The sequence below is a fragment of the Hordeum vulgare genome, chromosome 5H (genome assembly GCF_904849725.1).
Source record: "Hordeum vulgare subsp. vulgare chromosome 5H, MorexV3_pseudomolecules_assembly, whole genome shotgun sequence".
In the NCBI taxonomy this organism is placed as follows: Eukaryota; Viridiplantae; Streptophyta; class Magnoliopsida; order Poales; family Poaceae; genus Hordeum; species Hordeum vulgare.
Window position 1 is genome coordinate 67,337,154 of NC_058522.1, and position 17,788 is coordinate 67,354,941.

The 17,788-nt window shown below is 42.7% G+C and overlaps 1 protein-coding gene and 1 long non-coding RNA gene across 2 annotated transcripts; both read right to left on the reverse strand.

The window, feature by feature from the left end:
- Positions 1 to 5,745: 5,745 nt before the first annotated feature.
- On the reverse strand, positions 5,746 to 6,636 carry LOC123398287. The gene is made up of 3 exons (XR_006610130.1): positions 6,525 to 6,636; positions 6,422 to 6,446; positions 5,746 to 5,803 (listed from the first exon to the last, which is right to left on the reverse strand). It is a non-coding gene; the product is annotated as an uncharacterized LOC123398287 (long non-coding RNA).
- Positions 6,637 to 7,066: 430 nt separating this feature from the next.
- Positions 7,067 to 7,722, reverse strand: LOC123396336 (probable calcium-binding protein CML16). Its single transcript, XM_045091294.1, has 2 exons — positions 7,378 to 7,722; positions 7,067 to 7,324 (listed from the first exon to the last, which is right to left on the reverse strand). The coding sequence occupies exons 1-2, from the start codon at positions 7,720 to 7,722 to the stop codon at positions 7,067 to 7,069; spliced, it is 603 nt and encodes a 200-aa protein (XP_044947229.1).
- Positions 7,723 to 17,788: the final 10,066 nt, after the last annotated feature.

Genomic DNA, 17,788 nt, shown 5'->3' on the forward strand with positions numbered 1-17,788 from the left:
ATGAGGTCATTATGATATTTTCACATGTCATTATTATTGTTATTCTGGCGAGACAAAACAATATGTAATTTGTGCTATGATATCAAATATAAAACTGTTTACTCACCTTCATAATATTTTCTCTTTTATATGGACTACATACTGTATAATATTATATTATTGTGTCTTTCAGTTACTAATCAAGGAAGAATCAAGTGGAATAAATGACAAAGATGAAGTAGAGAAAAAGTATAGCACGCAGGCCACTGATTGCGAAGTGACACAGGCATGCTTTCTTTTCAAAGTATCCCAAATAGTTATAATCTAATTAAATTATATTCTGCATAGGGATTACTCTTTGTAATGTTGCTCTCAGGAATTAACAAGGCAGGGAACAAGTGAACAAATGCAGCCTACTCAAGACATTGAATTAGCACAAATGTTTGACACCGAAGGGGGGGAAACTATAGGGGACAACTTGGCAGATTCAAATGTACGAGCCGACAAAGATGAAGATGAGAAAAAGAAGAGCACATAGTCCACTCATTCCAAGGTGGCAAAGTCATCTTTTCTTTTTCAACTATGTCCTAAATAAATAGTTCTAATGCGAAAGTCAACTTTTCTCAGGAAATAACCTTCAAGGAAACAAGTGAACAAATGCATCAAGTTCAGGATGAGGAATTAGAACATACATGGGCACCGAAGGGGCAGAAACTATAGGGGATAATCTGGCAGATTCAAATGGAATAGCCGGCAAAGATGAATTGGAGGAAAATAAGAGCACGTAGTCCACTGATTCTGGACTCTCCGAAGTGACAGAGGTATCTTTTCAATTCCAACTATGTCCCAAATAGTTCTAATTCTAATTCTACTATATCTTGCATACAGATGATTCTTTAATATGTTGCTCTCAGGAATTAACAGACAACGAAACAAGTAAACAAATGGAGGCATGTGGGGACGAAGAATTAGAACAAACGTCCGGCAAGGAATGGGCAGAAATTATAGGGGACAAGCTGCCAATGCCCGCGCAAACATGGAAGCCTATCCGACTGCATAACAAACCTAAGAAGGCACAAGACTACGTGGTGGCTCCAGAAGGCACGTACAAATCTTTCTATGCCCTGGTTTTGCTACATTTGTTTTCCTCGTTATTAATAAATGTTATTACTTCCATCATGATAGGTTACGCCTGCACCGGCGATGATTGGTCTGTGATTGAAAATATCATGTGTGAACCAAATGATAAAAGAACTTTAGTGAGCATTGACGACTCAAATCTCCAAAGAAGACAGTTGGAACGTCTTTTATTACCCGGAGAATTTCTTGGCGACGAAGTAAGTATATGTAGCTTTATGACGAGACGATGCTATTTGAACATGAGTTACTATTTTGTCCTATAACCAAGGTGTGCACTTTGTATTACAGATCATAGACGCATACATACATTGCATAAGTGCTAAAGAGCATCTAAAGATGAGGACAGGTGGAAGTGTGTTCTTAGAGAATGCATGCATCTCTAAGCTGATAAAGGAATTTAAGTTTATACGGGATGACACACTAAGATGGGTGTTAGACAGAGCTACAACTTATTTGGAACATGATATGGTGAGTCTCAGTTCTTTACATATTACTATGAATTCAATCATGGATGAATGTTTCTACAGATGGGACCTAAACTAACAAAAACTCTATTTACAGATATATGTTCCAGTAAACATTAAAGACTTTCATTGGTACCTAGCAGTTATAAATAGCGGGGTGCGACGTATCCAGGTGCTCGACTCGCTAGGCCCAGGAATGAACCGCAAAGACCTCACTGCTATGGTTAGTTATTAGTCTCAGTGCACCATCTTTTGATAAGACGATTTCTGTTATTCTTCGGTTGTGATGCTAATACGTTGTCATTTATTCATGCAACAACTCGAAGGACTGGAAAATGTATTCCAATATGCATCACTTCAAATTGAACTAAAATTTGATAAGTGGAAAGACGTAAACATTACAACATGGCCAAGGGAAGAATGTATTAAGAGCAGTCTGCAGACAGATGGGTATACCTCTTTCGAATCAAACTTGTTGCTCCCACCCCCTTTCGGCACCTCCTTCTCCTTCACGATATCTGAACCATTAATATTAATACATATGTTGTAAGAATGTCATCCTTTGTCATCTCAGGTTCTAGAATAACTACAATTAGTACAAGTGAGAATTCTATGTTTACATATATGCGGAATATCTTAAACTCTATTTCTAAATACAGCATATAAAAAGACAATTTTGGAGAATATCTTAAACTCTATTTCTATAAATTCATTTGTATATAAAACACTTATAAAATTGATAAAACAATAATGGATATATTGAATTTCTATAGTCATATATAGGTCATCTTGTGGTCTCTGGATGATAAATTTATGGAGTACTTCAGTGGAAATGATTTGTCTGACACTCCTACGCAGGTAAATTTTATCCTAATACTTATTCTATGTTGTATGATTACTTAACTCTTATTTATATTTTAATAGGATCATATGACAGATTTTAGAACAAAACTAGCTGTCATTTTAGTGGACTCGGAATTGAATGATGATAATATAGGAAATCGAGACATGGAAGATGATGACAACAATATAGATCCCACGGATTGTATGATTCTGGATGGACCCCCTCAAAATCTCAAAACATCGAATACATCATCAGATGTTGAGCTCATCTCACAGTCATATATCCTTTCACCGTCTGTCAACCCAACAAACGATGACTTAATAGACGAACTGTGCTTGTTCATCAGTATGGTTGATGATGACGCTTTACTAGAGTAAGCCATGTTCTTTTAATTCATTTTGTATTCTAATAAATTACTCTGATGTCATTATAATTGACAAAATTTTGATTTTACAAGAGCGAATGGGTGAAAAACTCTGATCCTTACCCTATCAGCTTGAAGTTGAGACAAATAGAAAACATACTAAACAATGATGAATATATGGATATTGATTGCTTTAACATGGCTGTGCGGATACTAGCGCGCCACGAAGTCCAACTTCTTAGAGACATTCCATCTCACTACATGGATCTAAACTTTTGTGTAAGTTACTATAATTGCGTTTTACATTTTTTTCCTCATAGAACTATTGTTTTCTTATTTTTATTTTAGTCCATGTTCCACTATGCACGAGACCCAAGTCATCATGAAAATATGGACAGTGCTACGTTTAAACGATTGTTTCATAGCTGGCCTGACAGTAATGAGTATCATATCTCACAGTGTGATATGGTAAGATTTTAATTTTTCATTTATAAAAGTGGTTTATTTGGTTTAAATTAATATTTAATGTATTTATAAATGTATGCATCATTGCAGATTTTATTGCCTTGGGATATTTTTGGACTGTTTCTATTGTTTGTCTTGGATCAAGATAAAAAAGTTATCTCAATTTTTGATCCGATACCAATACCTACTTTGGGAAAGAATGTACTTAAAACCGTGGTCAGTAACCTAAACCTCGCACTCCAAGTTGCAAACCCTGCATTCAAGGACGATATCTCCAAATGGGAATGTATAGTTCCGGTTGTTCCAACAAACTCACACTGGTATGAATCTTTTTAATGCATTATAATATTAAATAATTCATTCATTCAACGCACATTATGTGTTTATTTCATACATGCAGTGCCTTGTCGGGGTATTTGGTTTTTAACTACATGCACTCATTGTGCGATGGAAAGCTATATTTTCGTGTACCCGAGGTGAGTATTTACACCATGCTTATTTGTATACACATTGCACATACAAACTTGTTATAACAATGTTGTCTAATGCATATGTAGGACTGTTTTGAACTGAGGAAGCGATTTTGGTGCATATTTTAAAGTATGAAGAAAATGAATCTCAAAACAATATCCCATACATTGAAGGAAGCATCATAGATCGCATCTATAGATGGACTTTCATTGCTTCAAAAGATGGACCATCAAGACGTGCTTAGTCCTAGTTTTTAAAACATATTTCTGTAAAAATTATTGTGTGGTCGTTAATTTTGTGCGGAGACATGTTTCTGGATCGTATGTTACGCACGTTCTCATATTGTTTTAAATAAAAGCCATATTGTTTTATATAAGACACCGATAAATTGCTCGATAAAAAAACTCAAATATGTTTTACTATAGATTATTATAGGTGTGTTGGATCACAAATATGTCACAATTTTGAAAATACAATTTGAGTGACATAATAACATTTTGTACCCGTTTGAAAAAAATAAGAAATTATTTTAGGGATCATCTTCTATAAATCAACAGTAATTAGTACTAAGTTAATGAAGGATTTATTAATTTGATTTGGGTCAATCAACAATAATTACTACTAAGTTGTAAGCAGGTAAACTTACCTAGCGTTGGCAGCAGGACCGTGAGAGCGGCAACGCCGACGTTCTTGATGGGCATGCCGGTGACCACCATGTCCTTTATGGTGATGTAGCCGGTGCTGAACCACACCACAACCTGGGCGGAGAGAGAGAACAAAGATCAACTACTGGCCTCAACCTATAAATAAAAGAAAAACCAAATATAATTCAAAAGTTAAGTATGTGTGCTACTGGAGTTGACTACTATATAGTGCCAAAACAAACAACTAATGAGACAACACTCCACACCACCAACTTACCAGTTAGGACCAAGTGGCACTACAAGCTCCATACATCCATCAATCGATATTCTCGCCCTCCACAAGATCAAACTTCGCGATAGCTGAGGGTCCATGCAGCTTCCTGGGCACACACACACACACACACACACACACACACACACACACACACACAGAGAGAGAGAGAGCATGATTACACAAGAAACTAGATTTCACTGAAGAATAGCATTAGTATAGTTTGCCTAACTTAAAATCAAATTGAACAATCCTGATTTCTGAACTATAGAATATCATGAACTTAACTGAATTTAACACACACACACACACACACACAACATGATTAACTGGTGTCATCAACCCACATAACAAAATAGAGAATTTAAAAATTAAGTATAAGTGCTACTGACGCAGACTTCTACAAGTTTGGATAGGAGCTATCTAGCACATGCAATATATAGGAAGAACAACTAGACCTTACAAGTTAATAGTGTTGTCAAACACATCGTCCATGCCATAAAGATCAAGTAATCGTTATAGCTCAGATATTGATATTGATATCTACTACTGTTTAGGTACCATAGTTTATTTTCTCTTATTAGGACTTCTACTCATGTATAAAAGGATAGGTGAACAATTGAGATTGACTTCAGAAAATAGAAAGATCTCTTCTATTTCTTGAGTCAATGCATCATAAGTGCAAGCACACATGACTTCAGAAAATAACAGGACCTTGAGAGCGGCAAGGCCGACGATCTTGATGGGCATGCCGGTGACCACCATGTCCTTTATGGTGATGTAGCCGGTGCTGAACCACACCACAACCTGGGCGGACAAAGAGAACAAAGATCAACTACTGGCCTCAACCCATAAATAAAAGAAAAACTATAGCAAAAGCACATGTAAGAAATATTCAATTATTTGCACAAGGACAAATGAAACTATAGCAAACAAGATATTGTGAGAGGGCCAACAACCAAGCAAGAAGGAAAAGAAGTTAAACTATGGATGGAATTAAAAATTGTATTGAATAGTACTTTATTTTAAATTAAAAAAATAACAAGAAGAGTGTGACGCATGGCACCTGCATTAATGAAACCCAATTGCCAACAACAGTAGTTTCACCAATGACTAGACCTGTTCCATGATCCAACAATATTCCTTCCCCAATTTTGGCAGCTGCAGATTTAGCAATAAAGAATGTTAAGAGAACAAACTAACATTACCATATCATACCAGGATATAACAAAGCCGCCACTTAAGATGACAGATTTACTTTTCAAAACTCAAAAGGCAAACCATGTATTATTTCGGGGGAGCCAGGCCCCATGCCCCAAACATCATCTGAGCATGAGGATATATTTAAGGATTTGATGCTTATGAATTCATAAATTAAAAAATTATTGCAGCCTCATATGTAAGCAAGTTTTAGAAAACGCAATGCTTCTATGCCCCCAAAAAGTGAACATAATTACAAAGACAAACCTTGGTTCAGGTTAAGATATTTACAAGGATAACATAACATACATACATATTCCCAAGCAGCAGACCCATATGCAGTAGTTAAGGCGGCAAAACATATTTCCACGAAGGTAGTAGAAGAAGCTAAACATCATTCCATAAAAAAAGGAAACATCATGTACTAAATCAGCGAAAATAATATGGATTGGAGGGAGTAGCTATTTTTTAGTGGAAAAGCCAAACATCATATAGCTAAAGAGCAACCCCGGTATTAAACACAGTAGCAGGAAATATAAGACAATTTTGTACAGATATTATGATACACCAACAATATACCTGGGTGTATATCCACTGCAAAAACCTGAAAGGAGAAGGACAACATATGTTAGTCGACATAAATGTATGCTAAAAAACTGCTTCTTAAGAAATCAAGGTTCACCTCGCTGATACGGCTTTGCAGTGCCAACGCCAGAACCTTACGCCCTTGATTCCATAATACATGAGCTATCCTATAGGACTGCAAGGAATGGTAACCCTGTAGCAGTTTGCAAGCAACATGAGTCTTGTTACCTTTTCCAGATATGAATTATATGATAACAAGGACTCATAGTCACCTTCAGGTATAATAGTACCCAGCTATATTGTGCACAGGTCTCTTCAGAAAATAGAAAGATCTCTTCTATTTCTTGAGTCAATGCATCATAAGTCACTTCCTGGGCAAACACACACACACACACACACAGAGCATGATTAACTGGTGTCATCAACCCACATAACAAAATAGAGAATTCAAAAATTAAGTATAAGTCCTACTGACGCAGACTTCTACAAGTTTGGATAGGAGCTATCTAGCACATGCAATATATGGCAAGAACAAGCAGACCTTACTATAGTGCCCAAACAAACAACTACTGGAGTTGACTACTATATATGCCAAAACAAATAACTAATGAGACAACACTCCACTATTTGCTCAACGGATTAACACGCAAAATCAATACTGTTGCTGATCTGTGCGCTACACGCAGCTGATGCGGGGGCGTAAGGTTGGGGAGGCAGTGATAGGGGTGCGATTGGAGGAACGAGGGGGGAGAAGGGGACCTGGAGGAAGTTGACGGCGCCGAGGTGCGAGGTGGCGATCTCCTTGCGGTTGGAGAGCGCGAGCGAGGCGGCGCGGCGTGAGCGGGCGAGGGCCTCGAAGCGCCGCGCGGGCAGCTCCCCGCGTTCCCTTCTCCTCACCTCCTCCCACCACATCCACTCGAGGCGCACCGCCGTGTATGCGCTCTGCTCGCCAACACGCCAAGAACAAGTAGACCCTCGCCGATCCGGGACACGATCTTGCTGAGCTCGGCATGGGAGATGCGGCCGTCGCCGTTGATGTCGTAGACGTCGAAGGCATCGCGCAGCTCGGCGTCCAGCTCGCGCTCCCCGCGGCCGTGGCTGTGGAAGGCGGCGAACTCGCCGAGGTCCACGTAGCCGTCGCGGTCGGTGTCGAGCTCATCCATCATGGACGCCACCTCCCGGCCCCCTGCCGAATCGGTGGCCGGCGGCGCGATGGCGCGCGACACGGCCGCCAGCTCCGAGGGCGAGATCCTGCCGTCCCCGTCCGTTTCGAAGCGGGAGAACACCTTCTTCATCGGCGGACTTCTTAGCGGCGGCGGCGACGAGGAGCTGCGACACGTCGTCGTCGAGGAGATCGGTTCTAGGAGGAGGCTGGGTTGGATTGGAAGAAGGATAGGGTGGGTTAGAACCCTAGCCGCCGCCCACTGCTGTGTGGTGTGAGTTGCTTCGAGTGTGTGTGTGGTGTGAGTGTTCTGGAAGCCGCCGCCGCGTGTGAGTGTGTTGGTGAAATGACGAAAACGGGGCTGAAGGTTCGAGGTAATTACGGGCGTGCGTGTAGTGGAGGGTATTGGAGGTGGGGGTGCTTTGGTCATTTTGAGGAGGGTTGTTGGGACGGCTGTAGTGGGCTTCGGGGTGGGTGTGGGCTTCGGAGGTGGGTGTCGGCCTGCCCTGGGGGACGACTGTAGTGGGCTTCGGGGGTGGGTGTGGGCTTCGAGGGTTATTTGCATTAGAAAAAATAAACATCTATACTACTAATAAAAAATTAAACGAACATTAGTTTTGTTTACGAGCATTATTTGAAATGCATGAACATTTTTCGAATTCATGAACATAGTTTTGACTCGACAAATATTTTTCAAATCAATGAACTTTTTCTAAAATTAGGGAACAAATTTTAAATTTCCCTTTTGTTTTGTATTTTGGTGAACAGTTTCTAAAATTTCATGGACATTTTTTCGGTTCCTGTAATATGTTTTAATATACAATAATTTTTATAAAAATCATGAACATGATTTTATTTGCTTACCATTTTTTTCAAATTGTGTTTCTTTATAATTTATGAACAATTTTGCAAAACCACCAACATTTTTTGAACAAGGAATTTTTTATGTACAGTTATTCGTGCGTTGCACGTGCATGCTTACTAGTCACATTTTAAATAAAAGCTATACAGTATCAACGTAGTGCTAATCACTTGCATACAGATAGAACAGCAGCAGCAACAGCATGCAGCAGCGCAGCCGTAGCAGTAGTAGCAAGCAGCAGGGCAACGACAGTAGCACGCAGTGCCTACCCACGCGTACGCAAGTATGGCATGCATGGGAAAGTATTGCACGGAATGAATTCTGATTGAAAGCATTTCACGATGTGATCTTTTTTTAAACGCCAGAGCCCGTGGCGTTGCAGACGCACATAGAAACGCCAGTCTAATGTGGCGTTGCAGACCCACTCAAACGCCAGTCTAATGTGGCGTTGCAGACCCACTCAAACGTCAGTCTAATGTGGCGTTGCAGGCCACACGTGAAACGTCATGGTCCATGGCATTTCAGTAGTACACATGTTGCTGGCAGCATGCCGTGGGCTGGCTGGATGTCGTCGCTGCGTTCCATAGTGGGTCTGCAACGCCAGCACTGTTGGCGTTTCACAATTGGCCTGCAACGCCAGTCTAATGTGGGGCACTGTTGGGCAGCAACGCCAGCATTGTTGGCGTTTCACAATGGGCCTGCAACGCCACTTTGGACGTTGCAAAAAAGAAAAAACGCCACGGTAGACAGGCGTGTCACTGTAGGGCAGCAACGCCATGGTAGACAGGTGTTGCACAGTGCGGCAGCAATGCCACGGCTTGTGGCATTTCTAAAAGGGTCAGATCATGAAATGCTTTCAAATCTGGTTCATTTTGTGCTCATGTTTAGAAAAAAGGTTAAAACAGTGAAAAAATCCGCATGCATGCATGCGCACGACACCGGCCCTGCCTGCCTGCCCACGCACATGCACACTGTCCCAACTCATAGACAGCAACGTCAGTGCTATTGACGTGTCATCCATATGTAGCAACGTTAGTGATGTTGGCGTTTCACAGTAGGACAGTAACGTCATATTGGACTCGCGTTGCAAGGAAGAATAAACGCCACATAAAACTAGTGTTTTATTGTGGGGCAGCAACGTCATAGTAGACTGGCGTTGCATAGTGGGGCAGCAACGCCACGACTTGTGGCGTTTCGAAAAGAGTTAGATCGTGAAATCTTTTCAAACCGGTTTTATTTTATGCTCATGTTTAACACAAATGTCAAAACAGTGATTTTACCCATATATAAGAGCATCTACAAAATCAGACCCCTCAAACACCGGACGCATCTGCGGACCCTAACCGATCACGTTTTAAATCTATTCTTTTACACTCAACTCTTTCATATTTTATCGCTAGATTCATAAAAATCACCGCAGAATAGATATCCTACATACTACTTAGAGCAACTCCAATCGATGACTCATTTCATTCTTTGGATCACCACAGACAAAAAAGATGGCCTAACACGAAGACTCATTTCTAATTTGTGTCCGCTCTGTATGCGTGGGGATCCATTTTTGTCTCAAATTTGATCCACATTTGTGTCGCGGGTACACACAAAGTGGACGTTTTCTATGCCCTCTTCGTCTGCCTCTGTCCGCTGCATGTGCCGCCTGACCCACATGACATCCACCCACCCATCTCATCCCATCTTCCTCCTCCTTTTTCTCTTTCTTCTCCCACTCATAAAGCCACTGCGTGGCCCACCTACCATCCACCTACCCAGCCCATATCTTTTCTTCTTTTTCTCTCTCTTCTTCCACCCATGCAGCCACCCAGCTGTCGTTCGGCGTACTACATGACCCAAATAAAAAAGCGGACAAACATGTTCGCTAGGTCGATCCAAATGGACAAAACCCGGTGTTCGTTTGGGTCTTTGCGTTGGAGTTGCTCTTACTATACTACTCTTCGTCATCATCGGAGATGGCCTGAGCCGCGTGCGCCGGAGCCCGAGCCACCTGCGCAGCCTCCTCCGCAGCCTGCGTTGTCTCCATATGCTGTCGGCGAAGACGCCTGGCCTCCGTAGCCGAGTCCAAGCGGATGGTGTTCAGGATGGCATGTTGCTCCGGTCACAGATCCACGTCCTCCTTCATTGGCAGTGCCTCCTCCTCCCCCACATCCAGCGGCGGCGCCTCCTTCGTCGGCTCCAGATGGTCGTTCCCCACACCAAACGGCGGCGCCTCCTCCTCCAGCTGCTGCTCCTCCTTCTCTTCCTCCCCCAGCTCCTCCTCCTTGAAATCCTCCTTCGGATCTAGAGGTAGCCCCGCGACCCTCCGGATCTGGACCTGCTCAAGGAGTCGGAGACGATGCCGAATCATGTAGTGGCGGCGGCGTAGGGGCATGCTAACGGGCTCGGGTGGCGGCGGCGGAAGGGAGTGATAACCCATAAGTGTAGGGGGTCGTTTGTAAAAAAATTCAATAAGTAAGAGTGTTGAACCCAACGAGGAGATAAAGGTAGAATGAATATTCTCTCAAGTTCTATCGACCACCGATACAACTCGACGCACGCTAACGCTTACTTTACCTATAACAAGTATGAAACTACTTTGCGGGAATAAAACTAGAAGTACTAAGTAGGTGTAATAAGATAGTTTTGCAAGAAAATATATTTTTTGAAATGCGGTCCCTTAGGTACCGATCTCATTAAAAAAGGTCAAAGAGAGTTGTCCGGTTAATAATCAGAAAACATGGCTAAAACCGTCAAAATGCACCCACAACAAGGCACACAGGGCGACCTGACAACATACACAAGAACGCACACATGCCGCCAAGGGGAAGAGCTCCATCGAGGTTGTAATCCGGCGTCATCGTCATCACGCCTCCGCGAGGATGACTCCAACTTCACCATCGACGACCATCGATGTAGCCTCCACCGTAGACGAGCATAGAGGCCCGCGTCGGACAACGCCAAACAGTCGACCACACGCGCCGGCGACCAGCCAGCTTCGACTTAGCCGACGAGAATTGTAGGATAAAAAGCACTGGACCTGCACCGAGCCAGTGCTAGAACTGACCACGCGTCTTCACGTCATCGTCGTTGCAAGGTTCCTCCTCAAACAACTCCGACTTCAGAAGACAAGAGAGGCACGACAACCCCTTGAACACGTGGATGAGACCGACTACCAGAACCCAATAGCAAATCCTACTCCGCTTGAAGGGGCCATCGTTGCCGCACAAGAAGCCGCGCAGATCAACCACATTGTCGGACGAGCCCCAGCCGACTGCAATGTCACGAGCGTCTTGCCCATGGAGAGTGCAAACGAGATTCAAAGCTCTTCAAGACAACAGCCCCAAGGAGGAAGTGGCGATGCCGACGCCGTCGTCCGACCCAATCGGGCCTAAGGTTTTCACCCGAAGAACTGGATCCAAGGGTGTGTAGGGAGAGAACTCCCCAACGGTGCCTCCAAGGAGGTGAGACGACATCCAGAGACGCTAACACCGTCGGCCGACAAGCTCTTGCCCGGCAAGCTTTCACCCAAAGCACCTCCCAACACCACAACCCCACGCACAACACCTCCGCTAGCACGCATGCCTCCTACCAAGAAATCACGCCATGACCACGTAGGAGCCGCCACAAACCTCGACGGAGCCAGCCTATCCCACGGGATCCAGCCGACACAGATCTGATGGAGCCAGCCAGATCCGATCCAGAACAGAGAGGAGAGCCACCCCGCTGGATTGCTCCGCCCCCAGCCCGCCGCCTGGCACACGAGAAGGCCATGCCGCCGGCGAGACCGCGCCGGAGAGCCGCCGCGTCACCGCGCCCAGCGCCAGCGCAGCGTCCCGAAGTGGTCGCCTTGTCCCACGCCGGGGCCACCGCGTGGGGAGCCGAGAGAGCCCCGCCGCCGCCGTGTAGGCCAGGCTTTGCCCAGCTGCGCCATGTGGCGGTGGCGAGGAAGGAGGAGCGGGAGAAGGGAGCTGGAGGTGGCGGCACAGGCGCGCTCCCCGTCGCACGCGGGGTGATGCGGGAGGGGTTTTATTTTTCAACACTTGCAAGAAAATAATGAACAAGTAAATAAAATTTAGGGGTTGTTCAGATAAAAATTAATTAAGTTAGTTGTTTAGTAAAAAGCTATTTGTAACACAAGAGAAAGAATTGTCCCTAGGCAATCAATAACTAGACCGGTAATCATTATTGCAGTTTTATATGAGGAAGAGGCATGAACTAACATACTTTTCGTACATGGATCATATGAACTTATGATTTGACCTCTCGCAAGCATCTGCAACTACTAAAAATCACTAACGTAAACCCAACGATATCATTAACACATCAAGTCCCCTTTACTCCCATATGTAAACAACCCCTTACTCGAGTGTAAATTTCTATCACTCTAGCTACCCACTACAAGAGAATCATCAACGTATTGGAACACCCTTTAGCGGTAATCCCCCACATGTGCGCGGCACGGGAGGTGGTTACCCACAAGTATAGGATATCAATCGTAGTCCTTTAGATAAGTAAGAGTGTTGAACCCAACGAGGAGCAGAAGGAAATGATAAGTGGTTTTGAGCAAGATATTTTCTACAAGTATTGTAAGTAATAGTGATAGATAGTTTTGTAGCAAGATAATTTGTAACAAGTGACAAGTAACAATAGTAACAAAGGTGCAGCAAGGTATCCCAATCCTTTCCGTGGCAAAGGACATGCCTGAAATTACTCTTATAGGAAGCGCTGCCGAGGACACATGAGAATTTCTATCTAGTCATATTCATCATATTGAGTTGATTCGCGTTCGCTACTTTGATAATCTGATATGTGGGTGGACCGGTGCTAAGGTGTTGTTCTTAATTGAACAAATAACCAACTTATCATTAACCTCTCTTGCAAGCATCCGCAACCACGAAAGAAGAATTAAGATAAATTGAACCATAGCATTAAACGTGTGGATCCAAATCAGCCCCTCATGAAGCAACGTATAAACTAGGGTTTAAGCTTTTGTCACTCTCGGAACCAATCATCTACTTGTTACTCCACAATGACTTCCCTTAGGCCCATACATGGTGAAGTGTCATTCGACGTTCACATGATACCACTAAGAGAAGTAACAACATACATATCATCAAAATATCGAACCAATGCCAACTTTACATGATTACTTATAACAAGACTTCTCCCATGTCCTCATGAACAATAGTTACTACTCACACCTCATCAACGTGCTCAAGATCCGAGGTGTAATAATAATAATTAAGGATTTGAACATAATATCTTCCACCAAGTAATCCAACAAGCATCAACTACACGATGTAATCAAAACAACTAATAACCCAGAGGTACCAATCTGAGGTTTTGAGACAAATATTGAGTACAAGAGATGAACTAGTGTTGGAGATGAGATCGTGCTGGTGAAGATGTTGACGAAGATTGGTACTCCCACGAAGGAGGAAGCATTGGTGATGATGATGCCTTCAATTTCCCCCTCCGAGAGGGAAGTTTCCCCAACAGAATCTCTCTTCCGGAGAGCAAAAGGGCCTTTGCCCAAGTTTCCGCCTCGAGACGGCGACGCTTCGTACTAAAAGGTTGCTTATGATTTTCTGTAGCTCAAGACACGCAATAAGGAGAAGAGGGATGTTAGAGGGCCAGCAGGGGGCCCACAAGGCATCAAGGCGTGGCCAGGGGTGGCCCGTGGCCATGCCGTGTTGGCTTTTGGATAGCACGTGGGCCCCTCTCATATATTTTTGGCCTAATAATTCTTAAATATCCCATAAAAATTCTCTGTGAAATTTTAGATCATTTCGAGCAAGTTGATTTTTGTGCCTTCTTCTCTGTTTCCCGGCCGAGAATTCCATTTCCAGATATTTCCCTCTAAGTGATGTAGCTTGCATATTTAGAGAGAAAGGACATAAGAATTATATGATAATAGGGAATAATGGATAAGAATAATAAAAATATCAATAATAATTCATTATACAAAATGGACGTATCAATTCCGCCATGCTTAGACCTCGCTTGTCCTCACGTGAAAGCCGAGCTCGAAAATGATGACCACTTGATTTGAGAGAGAGGCGTCGATAAAAACAGAATACGAACATGAGAATATCATCAATATTAGCATAGCAGCAAGTATTTTTATCATATAGCTCCTCATAAACAAGAAACAATCCATTCACAACTAGTGTAGTAAGAAGCATAAACTTTATTGACAATCAACAAACTATGTTCCGAGTCATGGGGACAATCATAATTCGTTATATTTCTTAGGAGACTATATGTAAGAGCTTTATTTTTGGTAAGTTCACATACTCAACTATCATTTAATCTTCTATGATTGATCACGCTGAGGACATATTTTTGGAGCTCATGTTTCCATAGGACACATAGGAAGATAGGGGCTTAAATGATTTGACATCCAACTTATTTAAATCAAGAATAATGTCAACAATAATAACTCATGATCATCTACATACACTTGGATATATAAGTCTGAATGTTTTCTCAACACATGGTGCTTGCCACTATAGAGTTAATAGGTAGAAAGTGGGCTAAACTTTATTGACTCGCACACATGAATGAACTCCTCAAGATAAAAGATAGGTCCTTCGCAGAGGCAAGTAGAGGTTGTCATGCGCTTTTTAAGTTTTTGGATGGGCAAACTCTTAATGCAAAGGAACGCCACTTTATATCGCCCCTTGTGATAGCAGACCTTATTATGCAGTCTATCGCTTCTATTTCTTTGCCATCACAAGATCATACAAAGCTTATTTTCCCTCACAATAGAAAGTCATGCATGTTTTAGGAGTAATTTTTATTGCTTGATGCACCGATGACAACTTACTTGAAGGATCTTACTCGATCCATGGGTAGGTATGGTGGACTCTCATGGCGAGAAACTGGTTTTAGGGTTATGGATGCACAAGTAGTATCTCTACTTAGTGCAAAATTTTTGGGCTAGAAAGGATCTAAAGCAAGCACCACATGTTAAAGGATCCATGTCCATATAACTTCTATGTGAATGTAAACTACCATAATCATTATGTTGCCTTCCATGTCCAGCATCAACAATTGATCATTATATAATATTTGGTGAGGGCTCACAATCATAAAAGATGTCCAAGATAGTGTATTTATATGTGATTCTTCTCTCCTCTATCATAATCTTTCTTAGATTGCATCAATGACTAATACTACGTTTGTTTACTATCAACAACTTTTATCACTTATACCTTTTTCGTGTGAAGTCATTACTTCTCATGAGATAAGCATATGATGTTTCTATTTCCTTTTTATAGCCATGCTATGATGATGGGTGCACACAGGTAAAGCACACAAAATCAACTAATCTTTATTGTATAACTCTCATACTCGATTACAAGGATAGATGGGTCTCAAAGCAAAAATTCTATGCAAAGCAAATCTGAAATTTATTTCTCTAAATCACGAAACAGGTAGGGATCAGACTAAGATTGATGGTAATGATGGAAGTGATGGTGATACGATATTGGAGCACCTCCCCCAAGCTTGGAATAGGTGCCTGATGTCAGCCGAGCTTCCATTGCAACGGCGCCAGGAATAGTCGTGTCGACGGCACCGGGAATCCTTCTGCTGCGGCTACGCCTTAAGGGACTTCCTAGGCAAGTATGCAAAGGATTCCCCCCGTAGCCTTGGAGCCTTGCTTTGGTGTTCCCTCGAAGCAGAAACGGTGATGCAGCACAACGGCAGTAAGTATTTCCCTCAATTTGAGAACCAAGGTATCAATCCAGTGGAGGAGTATCACAAGATCCTGCACAAACACAAAAGCTTGCTCCCAACGCTATGAAGGGGTTGTCAATCCCTTATAGATTGTTTGCCAAGTGAGAACTGAAAGCAACAAAGTAACAAAGCAAAGTAAAAGCGGAGGTGTAAACGATGGATGTGACGGTGGGTAAACAAATTATTGTCGAGCAATTGATAGAACCACGCAAAGTCGTGACGATATCTATGGCAATGATTATATCTATAGGCATCACATCCAAAACAAGTAGACCGATACTTTATGCATCTACTACTATTACTCCACACGTCGACCGCTATCCAGCATGCATCTAGTGTATTAAGTCCATAAGAACAGAGTAACGCCTTAAGCAAGATGACATGATGTAGAGGGATAATCTCAAACCAATGATGAAAACTCCATCTTTTTACCCTTGATGGCAACTACTTAATGTGTGCCTTGCTGCCCCTACTGTCACTGGGAAAGGTCACCACATGGTAGAACCCAAAACCAAGCACTTCTCCCATTGCAAGAATCATAGATCTAGTTGGCCAAACAAAACCCAAGACTCGGAGAGACTTACAAGGATATCAAATCATGCATATAAGAAATCAGCAAAGACTCAAATATATATCATAGATAATTTGATCACAAATCCACAATTCATCGGATCTCGACAAACACACTACCAAAGAAGATTACATCGGATAGATCTCCATGAAGATCATGGAGAACTTTGTATTGAAGATCCAAGAGAGAGAAGAAGCCATCTAGCTACTAACTACGGACCCGTAGGTCTAAAGTGAACTACTCACGAGTCATTGGAGGGGCGATGATGATGATGAAGAAGCCCTCCAACTCCAAAGTCCCCTCCGGCAGGGCGCCGGGAAGGGTCTCCAGATGATATCTCACGGAAACGGAAGCTTGCGGCGGCGGAAAAGTATTTTTGAGGCTCCCCTGATTTTTTGCTGAATAATTGAGAATATATAGGCCAAGGATCTAGGTCAGGGGGCGGCCAGGGAGGCTACAAGCCCTGACACCGCCGCCTCCCCCCTGGTGGTGTGGTGGGAGCTTGTGGGCTCCCTGGAGCCCACCTGGCTTGGCCCAGAGTCCCCTGATATTCTTCTATTCGGGAAAAAATAATTTCGGGGTTTTTATTCCGTTTGGACTGCGTTCCAAAATCAGATCTGAAAAGAGTCAAAAACACAAAAAAACAGGAACTGGCACTTGGCACTGAATTAATAAGTTAGTCCCAAAAAAGATATAAAAGGTAAATAAAAAATCCAAAGATGACAAGATAACAGCGTGAAACCATAAAAAATTATAGATACGTTTGAGACGTATCAGTGCCCCTCTCGGGTGGCCATCATAGAAAGAAAACCTTGGCTCCGGGACCGTGAAATCAGCAGTGATGCTGATCCTCTTAAACCTCAATTCATACTAACAATTTTAGCTTTGGAGGTCAAATATTTGGGCTTGGAGATGCTTGATACTCTCTTGAAGCTTGAAGAGAACTGCTCCCATGTTCTTGGGGCCCAGATTGTTCTCCCGGATGAAGTTCGTGACCGTGGAGTGATTAGCACTCAAACCACGTTTAAC

What these genes read in the sequence shown, in the direction of transcription:
- LOC123396336 (XM_045091294.1), bottom strand. Translation starts at nt 7,722, where the DNA reads ATGAAGAAGGTGTTCTCCCGCTTCGAAACGGACGGGGACGGCAGGATC. An exon ending in TACTTGTTCTTGGCGTGTTG is followed by an intron (nt 7,325 to 7,377) that starts GCGAGCAGAGCG and finishes TGGTGGGAGGAG; the next exon opens with GTGAGGAGAAGGGAACGCGG.